Genomic DNA, 23,715 nt, shown 5'->3' on the forward strand with positions numbered 1-23,715 from the left:
CCGAGGCTTGGACAGGGAGGGCCACTGCCTGAAGTGACCCAGCTGTGAGGGGCAGAGTCAGGACTGGAGTTGCCCTGGAATTACAAAGAACCTGGTGACCTTTCCCAGCCCTGCCAATCCTGCTAGAAGGAACTGGGGTGGGGATTCAGCTCAGCCCGTCTCTCCCAGACACACTGAGTTTGTGAACCCGAGTTGCCACGCCAGGTGGCAGCTCAGCATGGAGAAGGGACAAGGGACAGAGCCGAGGGGCAGAACATCCAGATCCAATTCTAGGATGACTGGAGCTGGGTCTGGGGCACCTGCACTGACGTGGAGCAGGGGCTGCTCTGGAGGGCTCCCTTGGTCCTTCTAAAGTGGATCTGTCCCACGCTGGCCATGGTGACTGGTCGGTGACTGGCAGCCCAGCTGGTGTCCTGTAGGGGCAGCTCAGGTGTCCTGCTGGCCTGGTTCAGGCGTCTCCATTCTACCCTGTGAGCCAGCCATGTGCTCTGGAGGGTCAGGGAGCCGCGAGGGTGTCCCGCCACCTGGGCGGGGATTGGCATGCCTACCTTTCCCCTGGCAGATCCAGGTTTGATGGGCTCTGAAACTTGTACGATTCGGGGCACCCTTTTTAAGAAAAAGAATTCAAAATTATGAATGCAACCTTAGGCATGGAAATGATTCTTTATTTAGATTGAAAAAACAAACTGCCACAAATTAAAATTGTATGAAGTGGGCAAATACTACAAACTCCACACAACCCAGAAAAATGTCATGATGTTGTTAGTAACTACCAGGTGGACCTTCACCTTTAAAATACTCCTCCCTCCCCCACTCTTCGGCTGTAGGCTCTTTGATCAGCTTTTCATGTGACATATTTTGTAATGTTTCCTATGGAGAGACAAGAATGATTATTATTATTACTCGTATTAGTAATTTAGTCTTTCCGGGCATACTTCTCTGCTGCCCACATACTTCCAGAATGGATCGGTGTGGTCCATATGTGTAACCTCTGGCCTCAGGTAGGGGAGCAGGCAGGGTGGCAGTGTCAGTGTCCCTGGAAACCATTTCTGTCCCAGGACAGGTAACTTAACTAGATGCAGAAGTGACTTCAAAGCACATGAATATACATCATTAAACCCAAAGAAGATGATCCCTTCGGTTTTATTTTCCCTTCAGCCACGTTCCCAAATGCCCACAGCCTCTCGGACAGGACAGAAGATGTGTGACAGAGGGAACGAGACACTGCAGTTTAAATATTTTCCTTCTACAGTTGTCCCAGAAGCCTCTGACCACCGAATGCTTGGCTAGGGCCCTCGCAGGGCGAATGCGGGCTCTAAGCCGCAGCCTTGTTTACCTTTCCTGTAAATGCACTTCTGCTCCGAACTGTGGCAGCTGTGCCGGAGTCAGGATTATCTGCTGGAGAGAGCGCGAGAGACATCAGGCTGAGGTTCCCAGACTTGCATGGTTTGTGACACTCTTGGTGTCTGAGTAATTTTTCACGCCCCACCATCCACCCAACCTGGGCCAACAGAAGGATTTGGCTGTTTCATTTGTCAAGTAATTAGGTCCCAACAACTTAATAAGTATTTGCATCCTTCCAACACGGTAGTCATTTGACAAAAAAAAAAAGGAAAAAAAAAAAGACATTTTAATTGCATTATTCAATATCCACAATTACTTACAAGTGGTCAGTGTGCGCCTGTTGGCTGCCATACAGTCTCTCAAATCTTGGAACCAGATTGGATCCCACCACCCCATTTCCAGTTCAGCATTGATTTTTGTATGGTACTTGCTTTTAATCACAGTGACCACCAGAAATCCAAATCCACAAAGATATGGGACCATCAGAAGAACGTAGCACAATCTGATTTCAACTCTGTGAGCAACCTAAAGCTTCTTCTCAGGGTGTCCACCAGATACTTGACAGTCCAGGGTATCAAGCAGCACTGTGTTTCCCCAGAAAACTTGGAATATCCTGTGGGTTTGCTGTGGCACTCGGGGGTGGCTCGCTGCAGAGTTTGAGAACCACAGCCTTAGGACTGGAAAGATTTCTTTCTTCTTCTGCCTCACATCTAATCTTTACCTGACATTTTTGCCATAAAGTTGAAAGAAACACACATTTCAATGCATTTAAAGCGCGTATGCAATTGTGTGCTAAACCTTTTCTGTTTTTGTTTTTTGGGGCGGGGAGGGTAATCAGGTTTATTTTATTTTTTTTAAGAGGAGGTACTGGGGATGCGCTCTGCCACTTGAGCTATACCCTCCGCCCTGAAACGTTTTGAGAGAAATACAGATAAAAGTCTGTCCTTTGATTCATAGTCCTCTCATTGTGATTTACACTTTCACTGCAACAAATTTTCTTCCTTGTGATAATGTGTGTCAAGTACTTCACTTAGTGCCTGGCTCTTATCAGTAAGCACTGAATAATGGAAGTGTCTCTTATTCAATTTTGATAATAATTATTGAAACTTAACACTATTGGGGGGCGTGTCCAGGACACGTGGTTCTCAAACTGTGTGTATATCTCTCTTCCTATAAAGAAGTTGTTGAAAGTAGTTAAGAAGTATTATCTGTAAAACTCCAGGGATGATGGGTTCCAAGGAAGCAACATTTGTGGAGTTTTGTGCATGAGTAGTAGTTCATAAAGAGGAAAGATGAATAATTTACTGTCTTTGGATGGGAACCTGGCAAATGTTGGCTACTCTTAATGGGTCATTTGTTATGTTAAAAATCAGCAGTGATAAATATTTATTAGGTAAGTAGAAAGATCTGTCTTTTGTAAAATGTGACTCAACATTCTTCTAATCTTAGTTTTTCAGAATTTTTCTGTTTAAAATAAAATCATGTAGTATGTCATTCAATTTTTCTCTTTTTGAGAATTATTTTGATATCCTAGGTTCTTTGCTTCTCACATAAATTTTAGAAATAGCTTATCAATTTCTACAAAAACTCCTGCTGGGATTTTCTTTGGGAGTATATTGAGTCTGTAGAGCAATTTTAGGAAAATTGATAGCTTAGTAATAGCCTTTTGACCCCTAAGTATTTATTTAGGTTTTCTTTAATTCAGTTCAGCAGTGTTTTGCAGCTTTCAGTGTAAGGTCTTGCATATATTCTCTTTCTGTTTGCTGAGTGTTTTTTTTTTTTTATCATGAATGGATATTCAGTTATGTCAGCTCTTCTTTTTGCATCTGTTGAGATGATTGGGTTTTCTTTTTTTAGTATGTTACTGCAGTAAGTTACATTGTTAGGCTTTCAGACGCTACACCTACCTTATTCATCCCTTCCTGGGATAAACCCCACCTGGTAATGATATGGTATCCTTTTTATTATATTGCTAAATTCTGTTAGTTAAAAAATTTAAGGACATTTAGTCTATGTTCATGTTGGATATTAGTCTATAATTTTCTTATAATATCTTTGGATTTTATATTAGGGTGATGCTGACTTTATAACGTAAGCTGAGCAGTGTTTCCCTTCTGTTTTTAGAGAAAGTTTGTGAAGTGTTATGTTGCTTCTTTCTTAACCGTTTGGTGGAATTCACCAATGAAGCCACATGGGCCTGACATTTTCTCTGTGGGAACATTTTTAACGATAAATACAATTTCTTTAATAGGTACGTAGGATTATTCAAGTTATCAATATCTTCTTGAGTGAGCTTTGATAAATTATGTCTTTAAAAGAAATTTGTCCATTTCACATAAGCTGTAGAATGTACGTGCGTAAGTTCATTCATAATACTCCCTTATCCTGCTTTTAATGTCTGTAAGGTCTGCAGGGGTGATCTTTCTTTGATTCCCTATATTGGTCATTTTTGCTTTTTCTCTTTTTTCATTAATCAAGAAGGTAGAAAATACCTACCTTTCACTTTTCTGAATTCTGAATTGCCAGCTTTCTGAATGCCAGCTCATTCCAACTTTCTGTTCAATAGTGGAGCAGCTAGAAGGGCCAGGCCTCGACCCTGCTTGAGACCTCTCAGCCTCATTACCTTCCACCACGTGAGCTCTGGCCTAACTGAACCAGGCCCTCGCTTTGCAGAGGGGGTCGTATTTGTCTCCTTCTGGTGCAGCTCAGCTTCCGTTCATGCTGGATTCTTCTGCTGACCCAGCTCCTTGTCTCTGTCTGAGATGGCTGTGAGGTGCTCTCATAAGCTGGGCAACAGAGGTACACGTCACAGCCAGAAAAGCTGGCCTGCCACACAGCTTCCCCCTGCTGCCTCTGCGCTGGTGGCCACAATGGCCCTGCTGGGGGGCGTGTCCAGGACGCGCATAAATGTGCCAAGGTGGGGAGAGTGGTTCTCCGGACGCCTTCACCTCTCCCTTCGCTTCTCTGCTGTGCCGCTGAGGTGTGTGGTGCTCACACCTGTCCAGGGCTGCCCCTGAGCAGCACCTTCACCAGTTCCTTTTTTTTTTTTTTAAATTTTTAAACCGTATGCCATGACTTGGCCAAGCACTTCATCATATACAGGAGCTCATAAAATCAGCACCAGAAACACATGTAGTAGGTGTTATCATCATTGCATTTTATGGACGAAGGGATAAAACTTGGAGGCGTTAGTTCACACACTTAAGGTCACACAGCAAGTAAATCCTACGCCAGGTGTCACACTCCAGTCCTTCTGAGACCAGAACCTGTGCTCTTGTTATGGAAACGACAGGCCAGTCAAGAAACAAGCACCACTCGGAGGGTTGGAGTACTTAGATATATTACGCCGGCGGGCTCAGAGGGGCTTCTGCTCCGAAGCTCTGAGCACCTCCAAGACGTGCGCATGAGGTTTTATAGGGTAAAGTACAAGCTTGGGGTATTCGGCCAATAGGCATGGAACAGCTTTAGCAGCATTATCATCACAAAAGTGGAGGCGGGGAGGCAGCAAACCAACATTCCAAAGCCAGTTATGTATCTTTGAAAATCCAGCTGGCTAGCAAAAAAACGTAAACAGCAAACCAACACTAATTAACTTAGATTTACAAGTTAGTCCAGCAGAACTCAGATCAGTATTTCAATACTTAGACTTGTGAGTTATCTTGTTAGCCCAGCCCAGCCTCTCCTTCACATTCCTAGACCTGTGAGTTATCTTGTTAGACCAGCCCAGCTTTTCCTTCACACTCTTACCCAGTCTCCCCATGCTGAGCGGCCTGGACACCCCAGCCTTTTGTCTATCTGCATCACTCAGAAAGTGGGTCGTGGCAGAGCCAGCCTGGGTCCATCTCTGGGAATTTTCCGCCCAGGCAGACCCCTCGGGGAGGAAGACAGTTGACCTGCAGTTGAGATCGGAGCAGATGGCGCCAGCCAGGGTTTCTAAAGACCAGGAGGCAGCAGCGGCTTCCCCTGGTTTGATGGACGACCTTTTAAATGGAGCAGGACCCTAGCACTGAGCCAAGCTGCTCTTAGCAACACTATTCCTCATTCTGAGATCGCATTTGGAGAAGACAAACGCTTCTTCTTTGGCTCAACATTTTGCCCACCTTTGAACTCTTAGTTGGCAGTTCAGCTGTTTCTGCTCTATTTCATCCTCCCACTGACCTCGATCCACTGATGATGATAACAGAGGTCATTCATTGCTTTTTCACCCAAGCTGCACAATCAAGGCTTGTCAGTGGAGCTTTTCAGTATGGTCTGTGCACCCACTGCTCCTCCTTCCTGTTCACTCATCTGCAGAATTAGGAGAGTCCTGTGCCCAGTCGCAAATTCCACAAGCTCCTTATCTTGCTGTGGCATGTTGGAGTGAGAGGGAGACTCAGGGATTACATCATAGAATGTTGGAGAGGAACAGACTTCACAGCTCATTCTAGAGGTGGTTGGCCCCATTTTACAGACGGGAAATGGAGACCACCCAGTAGACTATGGATGGAGCCCGGGAGTTCTAGTGTCCCGTCCAGGGTCCTCCCTGCTCTCCCACATTGCTGTCCCAGGTGGGCAGGTCTGGGGCCACTTTCTCTAGGGTGCGAGAAAGCAACTGCTTCTCATTTTAGTTGGAAAAACCCATTCACTTTCACCCCTGATGTGGGCAGATTCTCCCAGGCCTACGTGGAAAGTAGAAAAAGGAAGTAAGTGAATGAGTTTTTAGTGGCAAGACTCTAGTAATTGTCCTTCTTGTGAGGATCTCAGAAACTCCATCCTTCCCTGGGGGTTGCTGGCCTTGTTAAAGGAGTTCAAACTGCTTTTGACCTTTCCCAGGGAGCTGGTCTAGGAAACCCACATGCATCTGTTTACAGCTGCCTTTGGGTGATGTTCACCAGGTTCTGTGTCCAGGAGTAATGTTTCTGTCCCCTTATTTATGGCTCCCATTGGAGACTTAGGGAGAAACATCAATTAAACACAGCTACCTGGAATCCTGGGAGGGCAGCAGACACGGGTGGGGCCAGTATGAAACAGAAAAGTTGTAGATTTGGCCAGATTTGTCTGTGATTTATACAATCTCTTAAGAAAAGTTGGTATCTATGGAGAAGTCATTTATAGTTTATGAGCCTCAGTTTCCCTAAATATAACATGGGAGCAGCATCTGATTTTCCTCTTCTACAGGAAGGGGACCATGTGAAAAGGTTTTGGAAGCAAAAGTAGTAAGCATGATGCTATCATGACTTTGTGGAATTGGTTTATCTTGCTGAGTACTTGCAAGTCTTTTCCTGCCCCTTGGAAAAATCAAGCCATGCAAAAAGAGAGCAGATTCCAACTGTGAAATAAAGCATCAGCCACATGGATCCGTCTCTGGGACCAAGAGGGGCCCTTTGTTCACCCATGGTCCCTCACTCACCTCCAGGAGGGAAAGCTTGGGAGGATGTCCTGTGCCCAGAGGTCTTGAGCCGGAAAGCTGAGACCCTTGCTGGGGTCTGGACAGAAGCTGTGGTGTCCTAGGGTCGTCTACGGACATGCAGCTCTGAGAGCCACAGGGGCTTGAGAAATGTCATAGTTTCCACAGTCACGAGCCCGGGGAATGGCTGTGCCCGCCTCGCAGAGGGAGGCGTGTGCGTACGTGTGAATTTATGTATGTGCGCGAATGTAAGAGTATGTGTATTGAATGTGTTTCTGTGAGAGTTGGAGGGAGTCTGCGTGAGTGTGTATGCATGAGTGCGAGTGCGTACGTGTGTGTGGATGAGTTTGTGTACGTGTGAGTGTGAGTGCTCATGAGTGTGTTTGTGTGAGTGTATGTGTGTGCATGTGTAATTGTGTGTATGTTGGGGACGGGGCGCACGGGCCCTTTGGTGAGCTGGGGCATTTTTGCAGGCCAGCTGTTCCCTCGTAAACTATGGGCTGTTTGTGAGTCCTGCTGAGTGACCAGTGACAGGAGAGACCAGTGCTTCTCAGACCCTCTGTGGTGAATGATCAGCATTCTTTTCCTTTTATTTCCTGCCCATCGCGGACCAATACTTTTGTAAAATATGCTAAAAATGAATTACTACCAAGATGTAATTAAAAAGATACAGAATACCAGCCCCAATTTCAAATTTTTAGATGCAAGAGGCATAAAATTCCTCTGTCAAATTGCTCTGAAGGTTTCAGAAAGCTCCCTGTGGGTTTCTGCACGGGGCCGGGTGGTTGCAGGGTGGCGGAGCCGCCCAGCGCTGCCCTGAGCTGGACCCACGGGCCGAGGCGGAGATGCGAGAAGGGCTGGGATGTGTGGGTCTCTAGCTGCAGACTAGCCTGGAACCCCTCTGATGTTCGAGCAGAGACTTAATGAAGGGTCTCAGCAGGTGGCACGGATTTGGGGCCAAAGTAAGAGGCTCAGGCTGCGCCTCCCAGCCACGCCACCTCTGCCACCCGCGTGCCAGCAAAGTGGGGGCTCTCGGACCCTGAGTCTCTGGTCTCTGAGCTCATTTCTGAGTCAGAAGCCATGGGTGTGTGCACCTGGCTGGTGGTAACTAACTTTCTGCTTTGCTGGGAGCCCGACATTGGATGTGTGATAGCTTTGTCTGAAAGTAGCTTTACAAATGCCCCCCATATGGGGATTCACTAATTATAGTGCATATATTTTATACAGAGAATTACAATCATTTGATTTTTCTTTTTTTCTCCAACAGCATCAAAGCGTGTCTTGTACCTTTTGGTCTGGGGTGTCTCGGGGTGGAGGGAGTGGACTGAATGGTCAAGGTGTGGTGGAAAACTGCTGTGGGGACAGACAGCAGGAAAGACACAATCTGTCTTTGCCTTAACGCTTTTTCATAATAGTCTTTTTAAAATCTGAAGCATCTGATGAGCATCCCATCAAAACAGCCTCAGCCTACCCCCGATGGTGGTGATGTGCTGAGAAGGACGGTTTTGTGGTGCTGGGGAGTCGGGGAAGGGACTCTGGCAGAGGATGATGCCATTTCAAGGTGACCCTGGATGGCCAACTTTTTGGAATAGCCAGTAAGAGGTTCAGGTGTTTGCCGATGCCTCTGGCTCAACATTTTCGGGGTGAAATCTTTGAGCGCAAGGAAGTCAAGCAAAGGGGTCATCTTTGCTGGATTTTGCTATCTTATCTGAGTGGGTATTTTCTCAAGAGCCAGAAAGACTTTTGCAACTGAGCCCAAGTCTAGGATCTTGTCCTCACCTCCCTTCTGGTTCTAGAGACCTCTGTGCGCATCTTTTGGCTCCTCTAACCCACACTTTTCTCTAGGTGACCGCAGCACAGGGCACCTTAAATATCTTGTCTTTGTTAAGCATCTTAAATATCCTGTCTTTGTTTCTGTTCTCAGGGCAGGAAGATCCAAACAGTCTGCGCCATAAATACAACTTTATTGCCGACGTGGTGGAGAAGATCGCTCCTGCCGTGGTTCACATCGAACTGTTTCGCAAGTAAAGAGAGCCTTCGTTTTCTTCCACTGCCTCTGAAGCTCCCACCAAAAACGCTGCCGTTAACAAAACATCAGAGCTATTTTTGAGACACTTTAGAGTGTCACTGAATATAGTCCTACAGGAAGATAAGCATTTCTCCCTTGGGATGTTTTCCTGTTTGACTATTTAAATCTACATTCTTGACCCTTCTAGATGTTTTAAGAACCTCTGGTTCTGAAGAGGTTCCCTAAGAATATTTTCTAAGTGGAATTTTTAGATGCATATCAAAGTCAGCCTAATACTCCATTTTTTAAAGTTAAATAAACCCAATATATAAAGTAGCAATTGCTGAGTGTGTGTTGCTGTTACCAAACCAATTCATCAATGTGTCAAAGAATTGATTTTTAAGGTGTTTCAGCCTTAACTGGGTACCTTTTTTGGTTCTAGGCTTCCTTTTTCTAAGAGGGAGGTGCCGGTGGCCAGTGGGTCTGGGTTTATCGTGTCTGAAGATGGACTGATTGTAACAAATGCCCACGTGGTGACCAACAAGCATCGGGTCAAAGTTGAGCTGAAGAACGGTGCCACCTATGAAGCCAAAATCAAAGATGTGGATGAGAAGGCAGACATTGCACTGATCAAAATTGACCACCAGGTAAATGTGTTCCCACCTCCAGGACCACGTTCTCAGGTGCCTTGGCTAAAATTTAGCAGAACCTGGAGAGATCAAAAGGACTGGAACTCCCTGATTTCATGAGATTCTCAGGGAGAGCACCAAAGCGGGTCTGAACCAGTCAAGTCTGGACCAAAGGAGAGCATTTAGGAGATGCTGAGTGTGGTCTGGGGTGGGGAAAGGGAGGGAGCTCATGGGAGCTTCTTTAATAAGCAGGCGATAAGAGCAGAGTTCTAACAACAGTATTTTTTGTTTGTTGTTTGCTTGTTTTAATGGAGGGACTGGGGATTGCATCCAGGACCTTGAGCATGCTAAGAATGTGCTCTACCACTGAGCTATTTCCCTCCCTTCTCTGCTTTAAATTTTTATAAAGTAAAGCAATAGGTTTGTGAAGAAATGAGTAGATAAGCAGTGAAATTGAGTCTCCCTTCTATTCCTGCCCCCGAGGCAACTGTTGCTACAGGTTTTTGTTTATTTGTGCACTCACCCGTGTATAGAGTATTTACCGGTTTTGAAGTTAGCCATCATTAGCATGTAAACAGCCGCTGTGAAAACAAACCAGGTCTCCCCAGTTGGGTCTTTGCAGAGTTAGGAGATGTATTTTAAAGCAATACTCCGTACTCAAAGTTTTGGAAATCTTGAGTTAAAACAAAGCTACTGAATTTCTTCCTCGTAGCCACTTCTCAGCGCTTTTAATATGCTCATGTGGCTCTCCTGCCAAAGGATGTGTGCAGGGAAAACTACAAATATCTCAGTGTAGAACTTGTCGTTCCCCCGCCTCCCCAAAACTGAGACATTAAGAGCTCAGTTTAGGAAATGGTTTGCTTTCTATTGAAATATTCTTCTTGTAGTCATTTTCCCTCTGTTGATTTGTTTAGCGAAGTCTTTCTCTCTGAAATTGAATCCCATTGCTGTTAGACTGTCAGAAATTTCCACTTGCTGATCTGTTGATGACAGGGGTTTGGTTTGCTCCGTGCCAGGTGCTAAGGAGGTTGTGTCTTCTGGTTTCTCCAGGCCCCTGTCATTTTTCCCGGACTTCCTGTGGAAGGAGGACTCAGCGTAGGTTCGAACCTCGTTTCTGGCCCAGGAACAGATCGTAGACTGAGAGCCAGGAGGAATCTTCCTTTCCAGCTCTCCGTACATTTTACCTGGATGGGGGCTGTGAGGTCAGACCCGGGTGGCACAGCACAGACTGTTCATCCGGACAGAAACGGGTTCTGTGCCCGGTGTAGGTGACTGGCCTTTAATGAGGTTGCAATTGCATATTATTTCTGTTGGGTTGCCGTGGAATTTCTGTAACAACTCGTCTTTCAAAATGTGCTTATTGGTCACAGCGTAATCATAATAACTTCTACTCGACAAGCTCCAAAGCTGGACCAGGCTCTGACTTCATTTGTCACTGTCACCTGACCTTCAAGTTAGCTGTATCGTTCCCATTTTATATAGGAAGAAACAGCGGTTCAGAGAGCTTAAGCCACCTGCCTGAGGCCACACAGCTATGCTGTGGTGAGTTACAGCCTCCGAAGCCAGCCAGACTTCCCAAGTGCCCAAGCCCACGGTCATTATAGGAAGGATACAGCTGGTCTTCTGTTGTGATGGGTGGTCTGATGGGATGGCTCAACTTTAAATAGCCCATGGGGAGGCTGGCGCACCCCTGTTTAGGAACAGGCTGCTTGAAAGGAGTCCAGGATGTGGTAGTCTCACCGGAAGGAGGCTGGCCAGAATAGCACATCCTGTGGCTGCACGCGGGGCTTCTCAGCTCCTCCGAGCCCTGGGAGGGCAGCCCGCCGTGGGGGCTCTCTGCAGGCAGGACGCTGGTCGGATGCTGTGTGCGCTGCCCCCGCTGAGTAATTTCATGTTTGGCACGCGTGGGTGAATCCCATGCAACTGCTCTGGCCCGGGGATATTCTTTTCAGATTTTGAGCCAAGGTGGAGAGTGTCTCCTCCTGTCATCCCCGGCATGTCTAGGCAGGATGTGAACTCCACAGACCAGCTTTGCAGGGTGTTTCTGACCCGGCTCTCGCTGTTCCCGGGAGGCTAGCCTTCTGCCAGCAGCATGCTATTTGAGATGAGTTTCTAGCCCAAGAAAAAGGAGCTTGCAAATTTAAAGTTGAACTAATGTGGCTTTTCAAAATGGAATCGGAAATGAAAGGATATTGAATTGCAAACACCCACACAAGAGACTGGTTTCCACTGACTAACCTTTTTTTTTTTTTTTGCTGATAGTCATTGGAAGTGGGAGAGTGAAAACATCTCTTCCAGCTCTTTCTATTTTGTTCCCTTAGTTTGATGATGGATTATTTAGGAGAAGGGGGCGGAGACCGGCTTGTAATGAGGCTCAGTTTGGATGGAGCCTCTCACCTCGGTGAATACAAATTTGCCCAAACGATTTTATAACGTGCAGGCAATGCGTTGGTTGGGGGGTTGGAGGGGAAAGGGGGAGGTGGGCTTGCTTTGCACTGTGTCTCCTCCGGAGCAAGAAACAGAGCAGGAAATCTCAGAAGAAGCAGAACAGAACCAACAAAAATTAGACTCATGGACCGAAATCATTCCAAATGGCGCTTATGCTATGAGGTCAAGGTCCAGCCTCCCCAGGGCCATTTCCAAATAACTCAGTAAAACTTGTGTGACCACCCCCCACATACATGGGCCCAGTGGTTAAGTTGGTGGCTCACAAGCTGGGCCCATTTCCTCTCCGCAGCACCAGCATTTCATGTGAAGGGTTCTCCATTACTTAAACAGCAATCCTCCTTCCTGAGCGTGCTATTCTTGCCACTTTTAATGAATGGAAATGACCGCGGACACCTGTTGTCACTGTCCACTTGTCACCCACGCCGCTCCCTCTTCTTTTGGGAGCAGCAGCCAGCATTTTCCTTTGGGGTCTACTTCTTCCGCACTGGACAGTCTTGGTGGGGACATCAGTCATGGCGCCCCACCCCCTGGGGCCAAGGGGTGGGCACAGGACCATCAGATCGAGCAGGTCCTCCTCTTGGAGCTGCAGCTGGATGTCACTGGCAGATAAACTACATGGGGAAGGCTGGTGTAGCCCCCGCTACTGAGACCTCCGGCGCTGAGTCCCTGTCCTTTCTGAGCCTGATCTGCCTCCTTTCTCTTCCATTCTTCAGGCCCCCCTCACATTTTCAGTAAACCTCCCTTGCCTTGAAGTTGCCAGAGATATTTCTGGGCTTGCAACCAAAGGCCTTTTTTGCTTTTCACTGCTGAGCAGACACATGTGCACTCACTTTCCCCGCTGTCTTGAGCCAGGAAGAACTTTTGGAAGAAAGCTCACTGAGCAGGGCAGCCGTCTTTTCCTGCTCTGCTGCCCCCACCAAGCTGGAGGAGGAGGGTGTCCCCCAACAGGCCCGCCCCCTCCAACCGCAGCTGGCCTGGACATTTCTTTCTGTGCTTCTGTCCTAGCATTTGCAACTCCCCTTTTTTTGGAGCCGTGACTGGGGCCAGCATTCACCAGGGGAGGGAAGTAAGGACAGTGTGCATGCAAACAGTTTAATAGAAAGCAGCTTTGAGGGCAAACTAGTTCAGCTTCAGATAAAAACAGGTTCCAAATGTGTTTAACATGACGCTGGCTGTGTTTGCAGAACATTTAAAAATTTTATCCAAAGGCAGCATTTTGTCCGTGCAGTTTTTTGCTGAGTCGTTCAGGAAGAGAGAGAGAAAATATTTGGTTTCTTTAGGCCAGAGTGCAGGACAGAAATACTGGGGATGGACTGAAGGAGGGAAGAGAGGAAAGTCACTTTTGTCCCAGCTGTTTCTCCAGCCAAGTTGATTAGGAACAAGCAAGAGAAAAGCACATACACCCCCGTTGATGGTTGCAACTTTCAGATGTGTCCTGTCTGCCCCCTGGGAGCCCCTTCATTCTTACAGAGAGATCTTAACTCCTTAGCGGGGCCTTCAAGACCCACCCAGCCTGATGGGCACCCCTCTCTCCCCATCTCCTCTGCTCTCTCTGCCCCTCACCCACTCTGCTTAGCTACCCCCTCCTCTGTTGTCTCCCACAAAGCAGGGGTGTTCTCCTGGAGCCTTGGCCTCCCTTCTCGGGGTGTCTCCCTCCAGCTTCTCCATAGGTGACCCTCCGCTCTTTAGGCCTTGGATTAAAATCTGCCTCAGACAGCCCTTCCCTGACCCACTGCCCAGGGGTGTGCCCCACGTCCCAATCCCCCCATCACTCGGGGCACATGTCACCCCTGAGATGATCACATCTCACTGTTCATCTTTCCCTCCTCATCTCTTCATCGTTACAATTGTCTTCTTCACTTGTAGATTTAAGTTCCTCTGTGCTGCTAGAGTGGGAGGGACACACCTGTCTTTGTCACTTGTCACGTAGTAGATGTGCTCACCAGCAAAGTCCAGGGGATGAATTCAGAGCCCTCTGCCCAGGAGGAAGCAGGCCCACTCACCGTGGGAAGGGGGTGCAGGAAGGCCCCAGGGCCCATACCATGAGTTACTCCCCTGCTTCCTGGGGACGAGGTGACTGGGCAGCAGGCTGCTGGCAGAGCAGAACCCCCACCCTCCAGACTCTGAGGCTAGTGCTCATCCGATCCCGAGGGCTCCCTGCAGTGTGGATGGCGTGTGGCTTTGCTGGGGCCCCAGGAGCTCTGAGGTCTTTGGGAACTCAAAGCCCTGGTGAGGTGGTGAGGTTTCCTGTGGGCTTTTCCCTGACGCCAGCAGCCCGGGGAGTATTTGGAAGCAGCCCTGTCGAGGCTTGTGTGGTGATTCTCTGCCTTCACCCCTAGGCCTGCATCAGTTCCCGGCTACCTTCGGGCCAGATGCCACCTACAGCCCTGTTTGAAGTGGCTGAAGAGTGACACCTCCGGGCCCAGGGGCTGCTTTGTTGGCAGAGGGTCCTTTTCCTGCTGGGCTGGCTGCTGGAGCCAGAGGAGCTGACGCCACTGATTGTGAAGTTCAGAACTGGGGTCTCTTTGGCGGGTATCGAGGGGCCTGGGCCCTTCAGGCAGGAGTCCTGGGAGCTGCTGGGCCGGCTCTGGTCCCCGCAGGCCTGTCTCTCAGAACTTGGTCTGCTGTGTGGGGGGTCTGCTGGGCTGACTTCTCTGAGCCAGGAGGGTCCAGGCGGCCCCAGGGACGATGGCGAGGGAGGGGAGTGGTGTGTCAGGCGTGACTCATGCCCCCTGTTCAGCCAGTTCGCCTCAGACAACCTGACTGTCAGAAGACGGCGCTGACTCAGCCGCCTGAGCCCGTCCAGAAGTGAATCAGATAACACGGAGCCTGGGCTGGAGCGGCCGCCCATCTCCTGGAGTCCGTCACTCATCCTTGTAAAGTAACGGGAGCCTGGAATGCGGCTTGCAGTACCATAGCTACCCACGTATTTTGTTTCTGTATTTTTCCATTTCGAATTCCCCCGACTCCCTCCGTCCGGGTCCCGGTCGTTTTGTGGTTTGTCCTCTTTCCCTCACCGAACCGTCAGGGCTGCACTGCGTTGGCTCAGAGGCCACAGCCCCTGACGATTTTTATGAGGCTTCTATTACCGTATTGATTTCTAACCATTTTTAGGGGGATGTGAATCAATATTTCATTAGGTGATGTCAGTCCAGACGCTGGCGTGGAGGCCGGCCTCTTTGCTCTGGGCCAGCCTTTGTCCCGGGGCTCCCGGGGACGCGGCTCCTGCGTGTTCCAATGGCAGCTTCTCGTGGAATGTGAAAACATTTCAGTTCCCCAAACTATCAAAACCGGAGCCCTGTGTGTTCTCTGGCCCCTTTTCAAGAACTTCGTTGATTGTTAAGGAAATTCTTTGGCGATGTTTTTCTCTTAATATGGTAATGCTTTTTTTTTTTTCACTTTGGCAGTCTCTCTTCAGGGAATTAGACTAAGACGATCCTTTATGGTTCTGACCAAGCAGTTCCCAGCTTGTGGGGACTGAATTTGTAGGTGCCCCGCTGGGAGTGTCTCCTGTCCCTTTCACTGAGCGGGGAGGGCATACATCGGTTCCATTTGCCAGGTTAGTGAGTGTGTAGCCACGTGTTGGGGTCCAGGGTTGGCTAACTGTGGCTGCAGGCCAAATCTGGGCCCCCATCTTTTTTTGTAAATAAAGTTTTATTGAAACACGGCTATGCCTGTTTGCTTATGTAAAGTCTATGGCTGCTTTTGCTGACAGCAGCAGAGTTGAATAGTTGGGATGGAGACCACATGGCCCGTGAAGCCAAAAGCACTTACTTTTTGGCCTTTCCCAGAAAAAGTTTGCCAACCCTGGTGTGAGATGATTAACACCTTATTCTAGAGGAGCCGAATGTGCTTGGAGCCGAAGATGCTCTTAAGACCCAGGTGAGGTGAAGCATGAGGTGACCCCGGGGGGAAGGGCAGGGAAGCTGCCCTCGTGTTCTTGCTCTTGGGAGACTGTGCTTCTTTGCTGAAGAAAAGGCTTCGGTCTTGCCGGATGAAGCACAGAGAGGCCTAGTTTTGACCCATTTCTCTGTGATATCTGTAGAGAGGAATTTTGTGAATTCCAAGATGTTTTGCAAATGACTATCCAATTTTCAATCCTGATGATCTGTTAAGGTCTCGTTTGTTTTTTCTTTCAGTTATTCCTTATCCATTCACGGAGTCCGTAAATATTTACTGCGTATTTATTTGGCCAAACACTGTGTTAGGTACTGAGGATGTAACAGCCATGGGCAAAAGCCACAGAGCTTATGGTCTAGTGCGGGAAACAGGTCAACTAGGGTAAATGTGGTGGTGGGTACAAGGAAGGAACAAATGGAAGGAGCGGTAGGAGGCACTGGGGGCTGGGGAGCCCTCCGATGCTAGTGTAGGCGGGGAAGCTTATCTGAGCAGGTGACGTCAAGGCTGAGACATGATGGACAGGTAGAGCCAGCCAAAGGGAAGATCAGGGGACTAGAGTTGCTTAGTTTTTCCTTTTCTGCTCAGTCTGAGGACCTGGACCTTGGGCCTAATGTAAACTTATTTCCCAGTGAGTTCATTAGGGCCCCCCAGAACACAAGCTTATCCTTGGGATTAGCTGATTCCTCTGCGTATTGTCTACGCCCCTTGTTGGCTTTGGTTCTTTGAGGTTCCTGGCTGTGCTCTGGAAAGCTCCAATTTCTTATGTAGTTTATCTCCTGAGAGTCTAGAGGTGCACAGGGTTCATAATGAGCTGGTCACCTTTCATTCATGGCAAGATGGGGGCAGTTTCCCAAAATGGGTTTTCTAAAACCATCCAGACCACCTTCTATGGTGAGGCAAAAATAAGGCCTTCTGGTGAATTGAGGACCGATTGTTCTAATAAATGTGCTAATTAACAGGTCACTCTTGTTCAGTAGGGCCCCAGAATCTGATAACGAGAACATGTGACTCATGGTTTTTCCCTCTTTGCCTTGGCTGCTAAGCAGCTCATAGAAACTGTTGGCCCTGTGGCTAGAATATTCTCTATGCCCCATTTTATGTTGTGAATATATATGAATTAACTTATTGTAATAAGCCCTGTGTCATTGACCATCTCAAGTTATTTTTACATAGAGGAGGTTATACATCTTTAAAATTTTTTTTTTTAAAGAATGATACATCCTGGACAACTTCCCTGCATATGGACCACACAGGCTCTAAGTGGTTGTAGGGGAGCGGCGTGAGGGGAGCCACTGCGCCTTCAATTCAGTTCCGCAGATACTGAGTGGCTGCCATGTGTTGAGCACTGAGCCTACCAAACACAGTGAGACCGTGGCCCTTCCCTTTGGGGAGCTGGTGGGTATAAGTTGTCCCTTTGTCCACCTAAGCCCTGAGCCTGCAACTTTACAGATGCCTGAAAACCAGGCTGCATCCAGAGTCAGTTAGCTGCCGTCCTTGGCTAACCCCAAATATTGGACTAATCCCCCTTTTGAGATTCTGATGGCTCTTTTAAGATCTGGTTTGTTTATTCTTTCATTTATTCACTTTCACATCCGTTGATTTTCATAAACATTTCTTGGCCAAACAACGTTGTAGCAGCAGTGGCCAACTTGAAGTCACGGATAAAAGTAGAAGGCTGACGTCCGGAGAAGACCAGAGTCACACTTGATGAGACAGTGCTTTTCCTCCTGCAGATGCCACCGAATATATACAGTCACTGGCCGCTGGGCTCCCGTATAGAACTGTTGATATTTTATGGTTTAAATAACAAGCATACGGGAATAGAAATGCCGGTGTTTCTTGATACAGCTTAAAGGGGAGTAAATATTCTGGTGGTGTTTGTAAACTGGGGAGGAAGTGTGTCTTATTTGCTCTTTCTCTTTTGTTTTTGTGCAACCGTCACTCCCTGTTCTTTTTCTCTCTTTGCTTCCATCTCCCCCACTTCTCTTCTCTCTCCCACTTGAATCACGGCCCCACCACCCTCCCATTCTTCCCACGTCTTCCCTTCCTCCCCTCCCTGTATGGCAACTAGAGAAGTCACTCTGGGGCAACGGGTGCTGGTAACTCTTGATGACACCGTTCTTCTGAGCTCTGTGTGTGTTGTGATCTCCTTGCCGTGTAGGAGAGCCGTCCCGCCCTGGCCCCTCGGCTCACCTGCTCACTGCAGCCACCCTCCCTTGGTTGTGCCCTTGACCTTGTCATCACTGATCTCCACCTTCTCTGATCTGAATCCCAAGCATCTCATTCTTGGTCCATCACCTTCTCACCAGGCCTGGCTGCTTGGTGGGCATGTGACCCCAGCACTCACAGGCCCTGTGCTCAGAAGGGAACCCCGCTTGACGGTTTAATTCTCTGAGGTCTCCGTTTTAATTTTATCTTTGAATTTGTGTTTCGTAAGTGAATTTGCTGAGACAGTAGAGTGTGTGCTGGGGGCTTGGAGCCCTCCCCAGGATGGGTTCTTGGCTTCCCTGCTCCCCAGTGCCTGGGACCCCTGGCTACACACAGCGATCACTGCCACCCTCTTCCCCCAGGGAGTGCAGGCACAGGAAAAGTCGGATTTGAGTGCAAACACCCTATGGCATTTGGGGCAGCAGATAGTGGCAGGGCTCAGGTGGATGATGCCACAGGGCATTTTCCCAGCAACAAGGCAGGGACAAGCCTCTCCCACCCCATCCAGGGGCCTAGTGCATCCTGGTGCAGAAGGAAGTTGCAGTGCCCTTGGGGGTCATCCATCCTCTGTGAGTTGGGACAGTGGGCCCTTGGGATGGGAAGATGCCTGGCTTGACTTCCCTGCCCCTGATCGGGCACAGTGCATGGGTCTGTCCAGGAGCTGGTGAGCAGAGCCCTGAGTCTGAGGCCCCTGGGTCTGCATTCCCTCCATGAATGTGTTTGTGCCCCAGGGAGCATGACACCAACCAGCAGATGAAAACATCAGGACGGATCAAGAGAGAGAATGTGGAAGAAAAGAAAAAGCTTTGTATTTTAGTTCCTTTAATGGTACTTTTTATGCACTTTATGAACAAGGGGTCTATACTTTCATTTTGTCCTGGGCCCTGCAAATTATGTAGCAGATTTCTAGTTCGTCTGGGTCCACTGATCTGCCCACCTTTCCACAGCCCCTCGCGAGCTCATGTCCCTCCTCGCCCAGACTGATCTCTGTCTCTCAGGTCAGTCTTAGATGCTCACAGCCTCCTGAAGTCCTCCGAGGTCTAGTTTGTTGTACCTTAGGAAGCATGCAAGTTCAATGGGTCTGCTTCTTGCTGAGTAGGGGGCACGTGCTGTTTTCCCCCACTGTATATATTTCTTTTTTTTTTTTTTTAAAGAAAATGAAATGTTAGCATAACTCTTTCCAGAAGACGCGCTGAATCACTTAGCTGAGTCTCAGCCAGTTACTGCAACATTAGCCTTTGAAGCAAATTTCAGCCAGCACCCAGGGCCAGCCTGGGAGCCCCAGCCCCTTGAAAATGCGTGTGCCAGGCAGCTGGCAAAGACAGTGGCGTCTGCAGATTGAACAACAAAAATATTTTTGTAACAGGAGCACTTTATACTTTGCAAGGAAGAGAAAGAGCAGTGGACTTGCATCATGAGGTTAAAAAAAAAAGCTGCCAATTTTTCTTCTAGTTTTATTGGTCTTCCTCTCTCCCGGTTCCAGGGAGTGAGGCTGCGATGAGAGGAGGGCTCAGGGCTGTGAGACAAAAGCCAGGGTGGCCAGAAGCTGAGATGTTGATGGGTCATGGCTTTTAGGTCCTCTCTAGATGATTACCGGCTGAGCCAGCGCCTGGAGGATTCCAGGAGTCGCCTCTCCTCTTGCAGCTGTAAGAGTTTGCAGGGATCAGCTGACCCCGTTGCGGAGTTGTATGGAAAGAGGTTTATTAAGGACTCAGGGGCCTGTTTTGATCTGACCAGTTTAACCATTTTCTGCTAATAGGGTTTTTGGGAAATCTACCAGGTCTTCTGGAGAGATCCCTCACTGTCAGAGCTGCGATGACCCCGACTTTAAAAGCGGTAAAACTGAGACCCAGAGAAGTTGTCAAGTGGCCCAAGGTCAGAGTGAGTTAATTCAGATGTCCTGCTCCTTGGGACTGGGCGCCCCCAGGCTACGTGGCAGCCACGGTGGTGTGTATGTGTGTATGTGTGTGTGAATGTGTGCAGGTGTGTGTATTTTGTCTGTGTCTTCACTTCTGCACTGCCCTTTGTTGACGCTGGAGAATAAGCCAGAAGGACCCGTCAGCCGGGGGCCTTACTCAGCACTATGGTTTCTTCCCTGCGGGCATCAGCAGCTGTGACGCACCTTTGGGGGAGCCCAGGCCACACAGAGAGCCGGTGAAGCCACCAGTGCCACAGAGGCCTGCCTCCCCCACCCCAGCCGGGGCTTGTCTGAGGATATTTCAGGCTCCCATCGGGAGAAAGAGCGTGGCCGGGGCTCCCACCCTGAGGACTTACCAACTCAGCTTCCTCTGACTGGCCTGTCTGGATTTTCCTTCATCTCCGCCGTGACCCTGGCGTGTCCTCTCTGCGGCTGTCTCCCACCCCGTGGAAAGGTCTGGCACAGAGCAGCTCTTTTTTGATGGCTGGCTGCGTGCCCTGAACACCTGGGCTGTGGGCAGAGTGGGCTGGCGAGAACATGTGGAGTCTGGGTACCTCCACCACCAGCAGTGGTGGGACTGTCAGTCCCGTGTCCCACCTGCTCACGGCGCGGCTGGTTGTGAAGGCCGAGGGGGTGACAGGGCACGAGGCATGGAGGGGGTGAGAGTAAGGGAGGAGGTGCGTCTACACTGGCCAGGCCCTGCTCGGGCCGCTCGGATCTTGCGCTGACTGCCGTGTGCAGCTGTGACCATTGCTCTCCTTTGAAGCAGACTTCTCTTGCTCCCACCCCACCCCCGAAAAACCTGCATGAAGGACTTAGAGCCCTTTCGAGAGCCCTTTTGAGACCACTGGGAAAGGAACCATTTCTTCCTAGGCTTTGGTGGACTCCGATGGCGGCCTACCACGCGGCCTTCCTCCTCCCTGCTGCCGCAGCCCTGAGTTAGTTTCAGGTCCACTAGTTTTAGGTCCACTCCTGACCCCACTCCATTCCTAATTCAGGCAAGTCCCCAGAGGGCTAAGGCAGTCATGGGGGCCACAGTCCCCCTCGCCAAAGGGCAGTTGAGGGTAACCTGATGACTGGACAGTGGCCGATGACCCAGGAGGAGGACTGTGCGGGGCCCTTCTGGAGTCTCAAGCTGTTCGAAAGAGATGCAGTAGGGAGAAAGGATCTTGTTACTTCCATGGGGCATCTTCACATCCTCAGGAATGCCTGGAATGGTGATGGCCCTCTTGTGACCTTGAGAACAGGCTGCTGTCGGTCAGATGGAAAGATGGAGGAAGCCCCTCCTTGACCTTGTCCTTGAGCCTTTGAAGTGATCAGCCCTGCCCCTACCCTACCCTTGAACAGGTGAAATTTACTCCATTTCACTTTGGGTTTTCTGTTACTTGCAGCGGGGAAAAAAAAAAAAAACCCTAATTGATGCACCCAAAACATTTTTAGTGTTGACTTCTATATTTAGCCCTTAGGGAAGATTCTAGGCTGAGTTGCCGTTAGGGAGGGAGATGGATGTTATCTCTTTTTACTGCTCTGTGTCCTCCTGGCTTGTATGTATCCCCGCCCATCAGACAGTAAGCCTGGAGGGCACGGGTGGGTTTCATTGATCTTTTGTGTTCTCTGTGCCAGGCCCCAAATGGATGCTCAGGGGAGGTTTGTTGAGAAGTTCTGTTTCATGTAGGCAGGGTTTCGTGCTGCCAGGCCCTCTGGTGGTTGTTCTTTTGTTTGTTGTAATCTAAACGAATGGTGAGAGCCTTCTTTACTCATGCTGTGCGCCAACCTCTTCTAAGTTTTTGCAGTAAATCCATCACACAGTTAGTATCCTGCCTACAGCTCGTGTTTAGTAACCTAACACGGACATGGTATGTCTGGAGTCCACACGCAGGACGTCTGACAACCTCATCTGGGCTGTTTCTCCCTCGACCAGGGTGGCGTGACCGACAACCCGGGTGCTCAGGGGATCCGGGTTCCCTTCCAGGCCCTCTTGTTGGCTGTTCCGTGAGGCTGTGTGTTTAGTACAAGTGAGCCACTTGCAGGCTGAGGTGGGTGTGCATTTTAGCCTAGACTTCCCCTCTCCCCTGCTGGCCTCCCAGGCTCTTCCCTCTCTTGAGCAAGAGCCCGACCTTGAAAACTGGCAGTGTGGTGGATTCACCTTGGGATGCCCTTTGTCCTGGAAGGACTGGGCCAGCATGAGCTACAGGCTCTCCTGGTGAGGCTCCGGGAGCCTCGGGGTTTAGCTTCTGCCCCCGGGAGCTCTTTCACGTCGCTGCTTTGCTGCATCCCCTGCCCCCGCTCCCCTGCAGTGGCTGGAGAACCTGAGGTGATGCATGCGCGTGCCCGTTCTTCCTCCTCCCCCGTTGTTCCTCCCATCTGCCAAATGGAGGATGGATGTCTGCACTCTTCCTTTGTAGGCGAACTGCAAGGCTCCAGCGAGATGCTGAGATGTGGGAAGTGGCTGTCAGGAGAGGGGCTGGCGTCTCCATGATGGCCTGTGGCCTGGCCGCTTCAGAGGGAGACTCAGACAGAGTGTCTGCAGCCGGAGCCTTGAGACGGCTTTGATGTGGGTGGCGCGGGAACCAGCCTGCGGATGGCGGCGCAGGGTTAAAGCAGGAACGCATGGCCCCGGCGTTTCCCATCCACGGATCAAGGCTGAGGCGTGCCTTGGCGCTTCCAGCCATATCTGCATTTCATCTCCCCCAGGTCCCCTCATGGAGCATGTGTCTAGACAGCTCTGGAATAACATGCTCAATTACCAAGTAGGAATTTGGCCAGCGGAGGTATAGCTGCGCTGAGCAGACAGGCCAGAGGTGAGGACAGAGGCTCAGGATGAGCCCCACCTGGACCTGGAACAGGCTGGAGAGCCTGACGTCACGGGGCCGGCCGGCACCTGGGGGGAGCAGGGGCCAGACGGCTCCCATAAGGCATTTTGACCTCACGAAGAGCCGTAAATCTGGCCTGGCCCACACCTCTGTCCCACGTGACTCCCTTGTAACGATTTCTGCCTACAACCAGAATTCCAGGTTAACACTTACAAGCAGAGAGGTGGGGGGCCTGTTCTCTTATTTAGCCAAGCTGCTTATGAGCCTCGAGGAGTCACTACTCCTCTGAGCCTCACACATCCGTACAATGCGGGGAATCACGCCCCAACTGCCCGGGTGGTCATGGAAGTGCTTTGTCACCTGGGAGGTCAGAGATCATCCCTTTTACACCAATCCAGGCTCATGTTCTAGGAATCCCGCCTTGATGTGTGTCCACTTGCTGATTTCTGTCTTAACGATTGTCCTTCAGAATCTATGAGACGTTTGAATGAATAAAAACTTAAACTTGCTGTTGCCATCGGTGTAGGTTTGGCTAAATGACCACCTGTGATCCGAATTTCCTCCCCTTGTGTTCAAGTGAGGACTGGTTCTCTAGGAGACTCTGGGCTCTTATCACTGGTGTCCGTTCATCCAACCCTGCCTGGTCACTTTAGTGTGGACGACTTCACTGCGCCGAGCCAAGCTTGTCCACAGGGTTCTCTGGGCCTCGTTACTGGTCGCAGGCTTGGCCCTCCCACAGCTGAATGACATGCAGGCCCTCGGGGTTCTCCTCCCCTCCTGGGGGTCTCTCTGTCCTCACAGCTTCTGCTTCCCCAAGAGCTTCTGTCTTCTCTCCACATCCCCTGGGCCTGAGCTCAGACTTGGAAGAGAGGAGTTCCAGAGGGAACTGTCTTTAGGCCCCTCTGCCTTCTAAACCCCCTGAGAGACGAGGGCCTGGCTCTGGCCCCCTTCCTGGGGGGAGGAGGTGGAGTGGCAGGCCGGGGAATTGAGACCTCCACAATGAGTCCTGCCATGTAACTTTCTCATGTGCTTCCAGCTTGTGGCTGAGCTGATGTGGGCTG

At 49.7% G+C, this 23,715-nt stretch overlaps 1 protein-coding gene across 1 annotated transcript in view; it reads left to right on the forward strand.

Annotated features, from left to right (window-relative positions):
* The window catches only part of HTRA1 (HtrA serine peptidase 1), a 49,488-nt gene that overhangs the window by 16,381 nt on the left and 9,392 nt on the right, over positions 1–23,715 (forward strand). Inside the window, exons 2-3 of the mRNA XM_031461924.2 lie at positions 8,655–8,754; positions 9,181–9,385. Of these exons, the coding sequence (XP_031317784.2) occupies positions 8,655–8,754; positions 9,181–9,385 (305 nt within the window). The remainder of the gene's footprint in view (positions 1–8,654; positions 8,755–9,180; positions 9,386–23,715) is intronic.

The sequence above is a fragment of the Camelus dromedarius genome, chromosome 8 (genome assembly GCF_036321535.1).
Source record: "Camelus dromedarius isolate mCamDro1 chromosome 8, mCamDro1.pat, whole genome shotgun sequence".
Taxonomy (NCBI): domain Eukaryota; kingdom Metazoa; phylum Chordata; class Mammalia; order Artiodactyla; family Camelidae; genus Camelus; species Camelus dromedarius.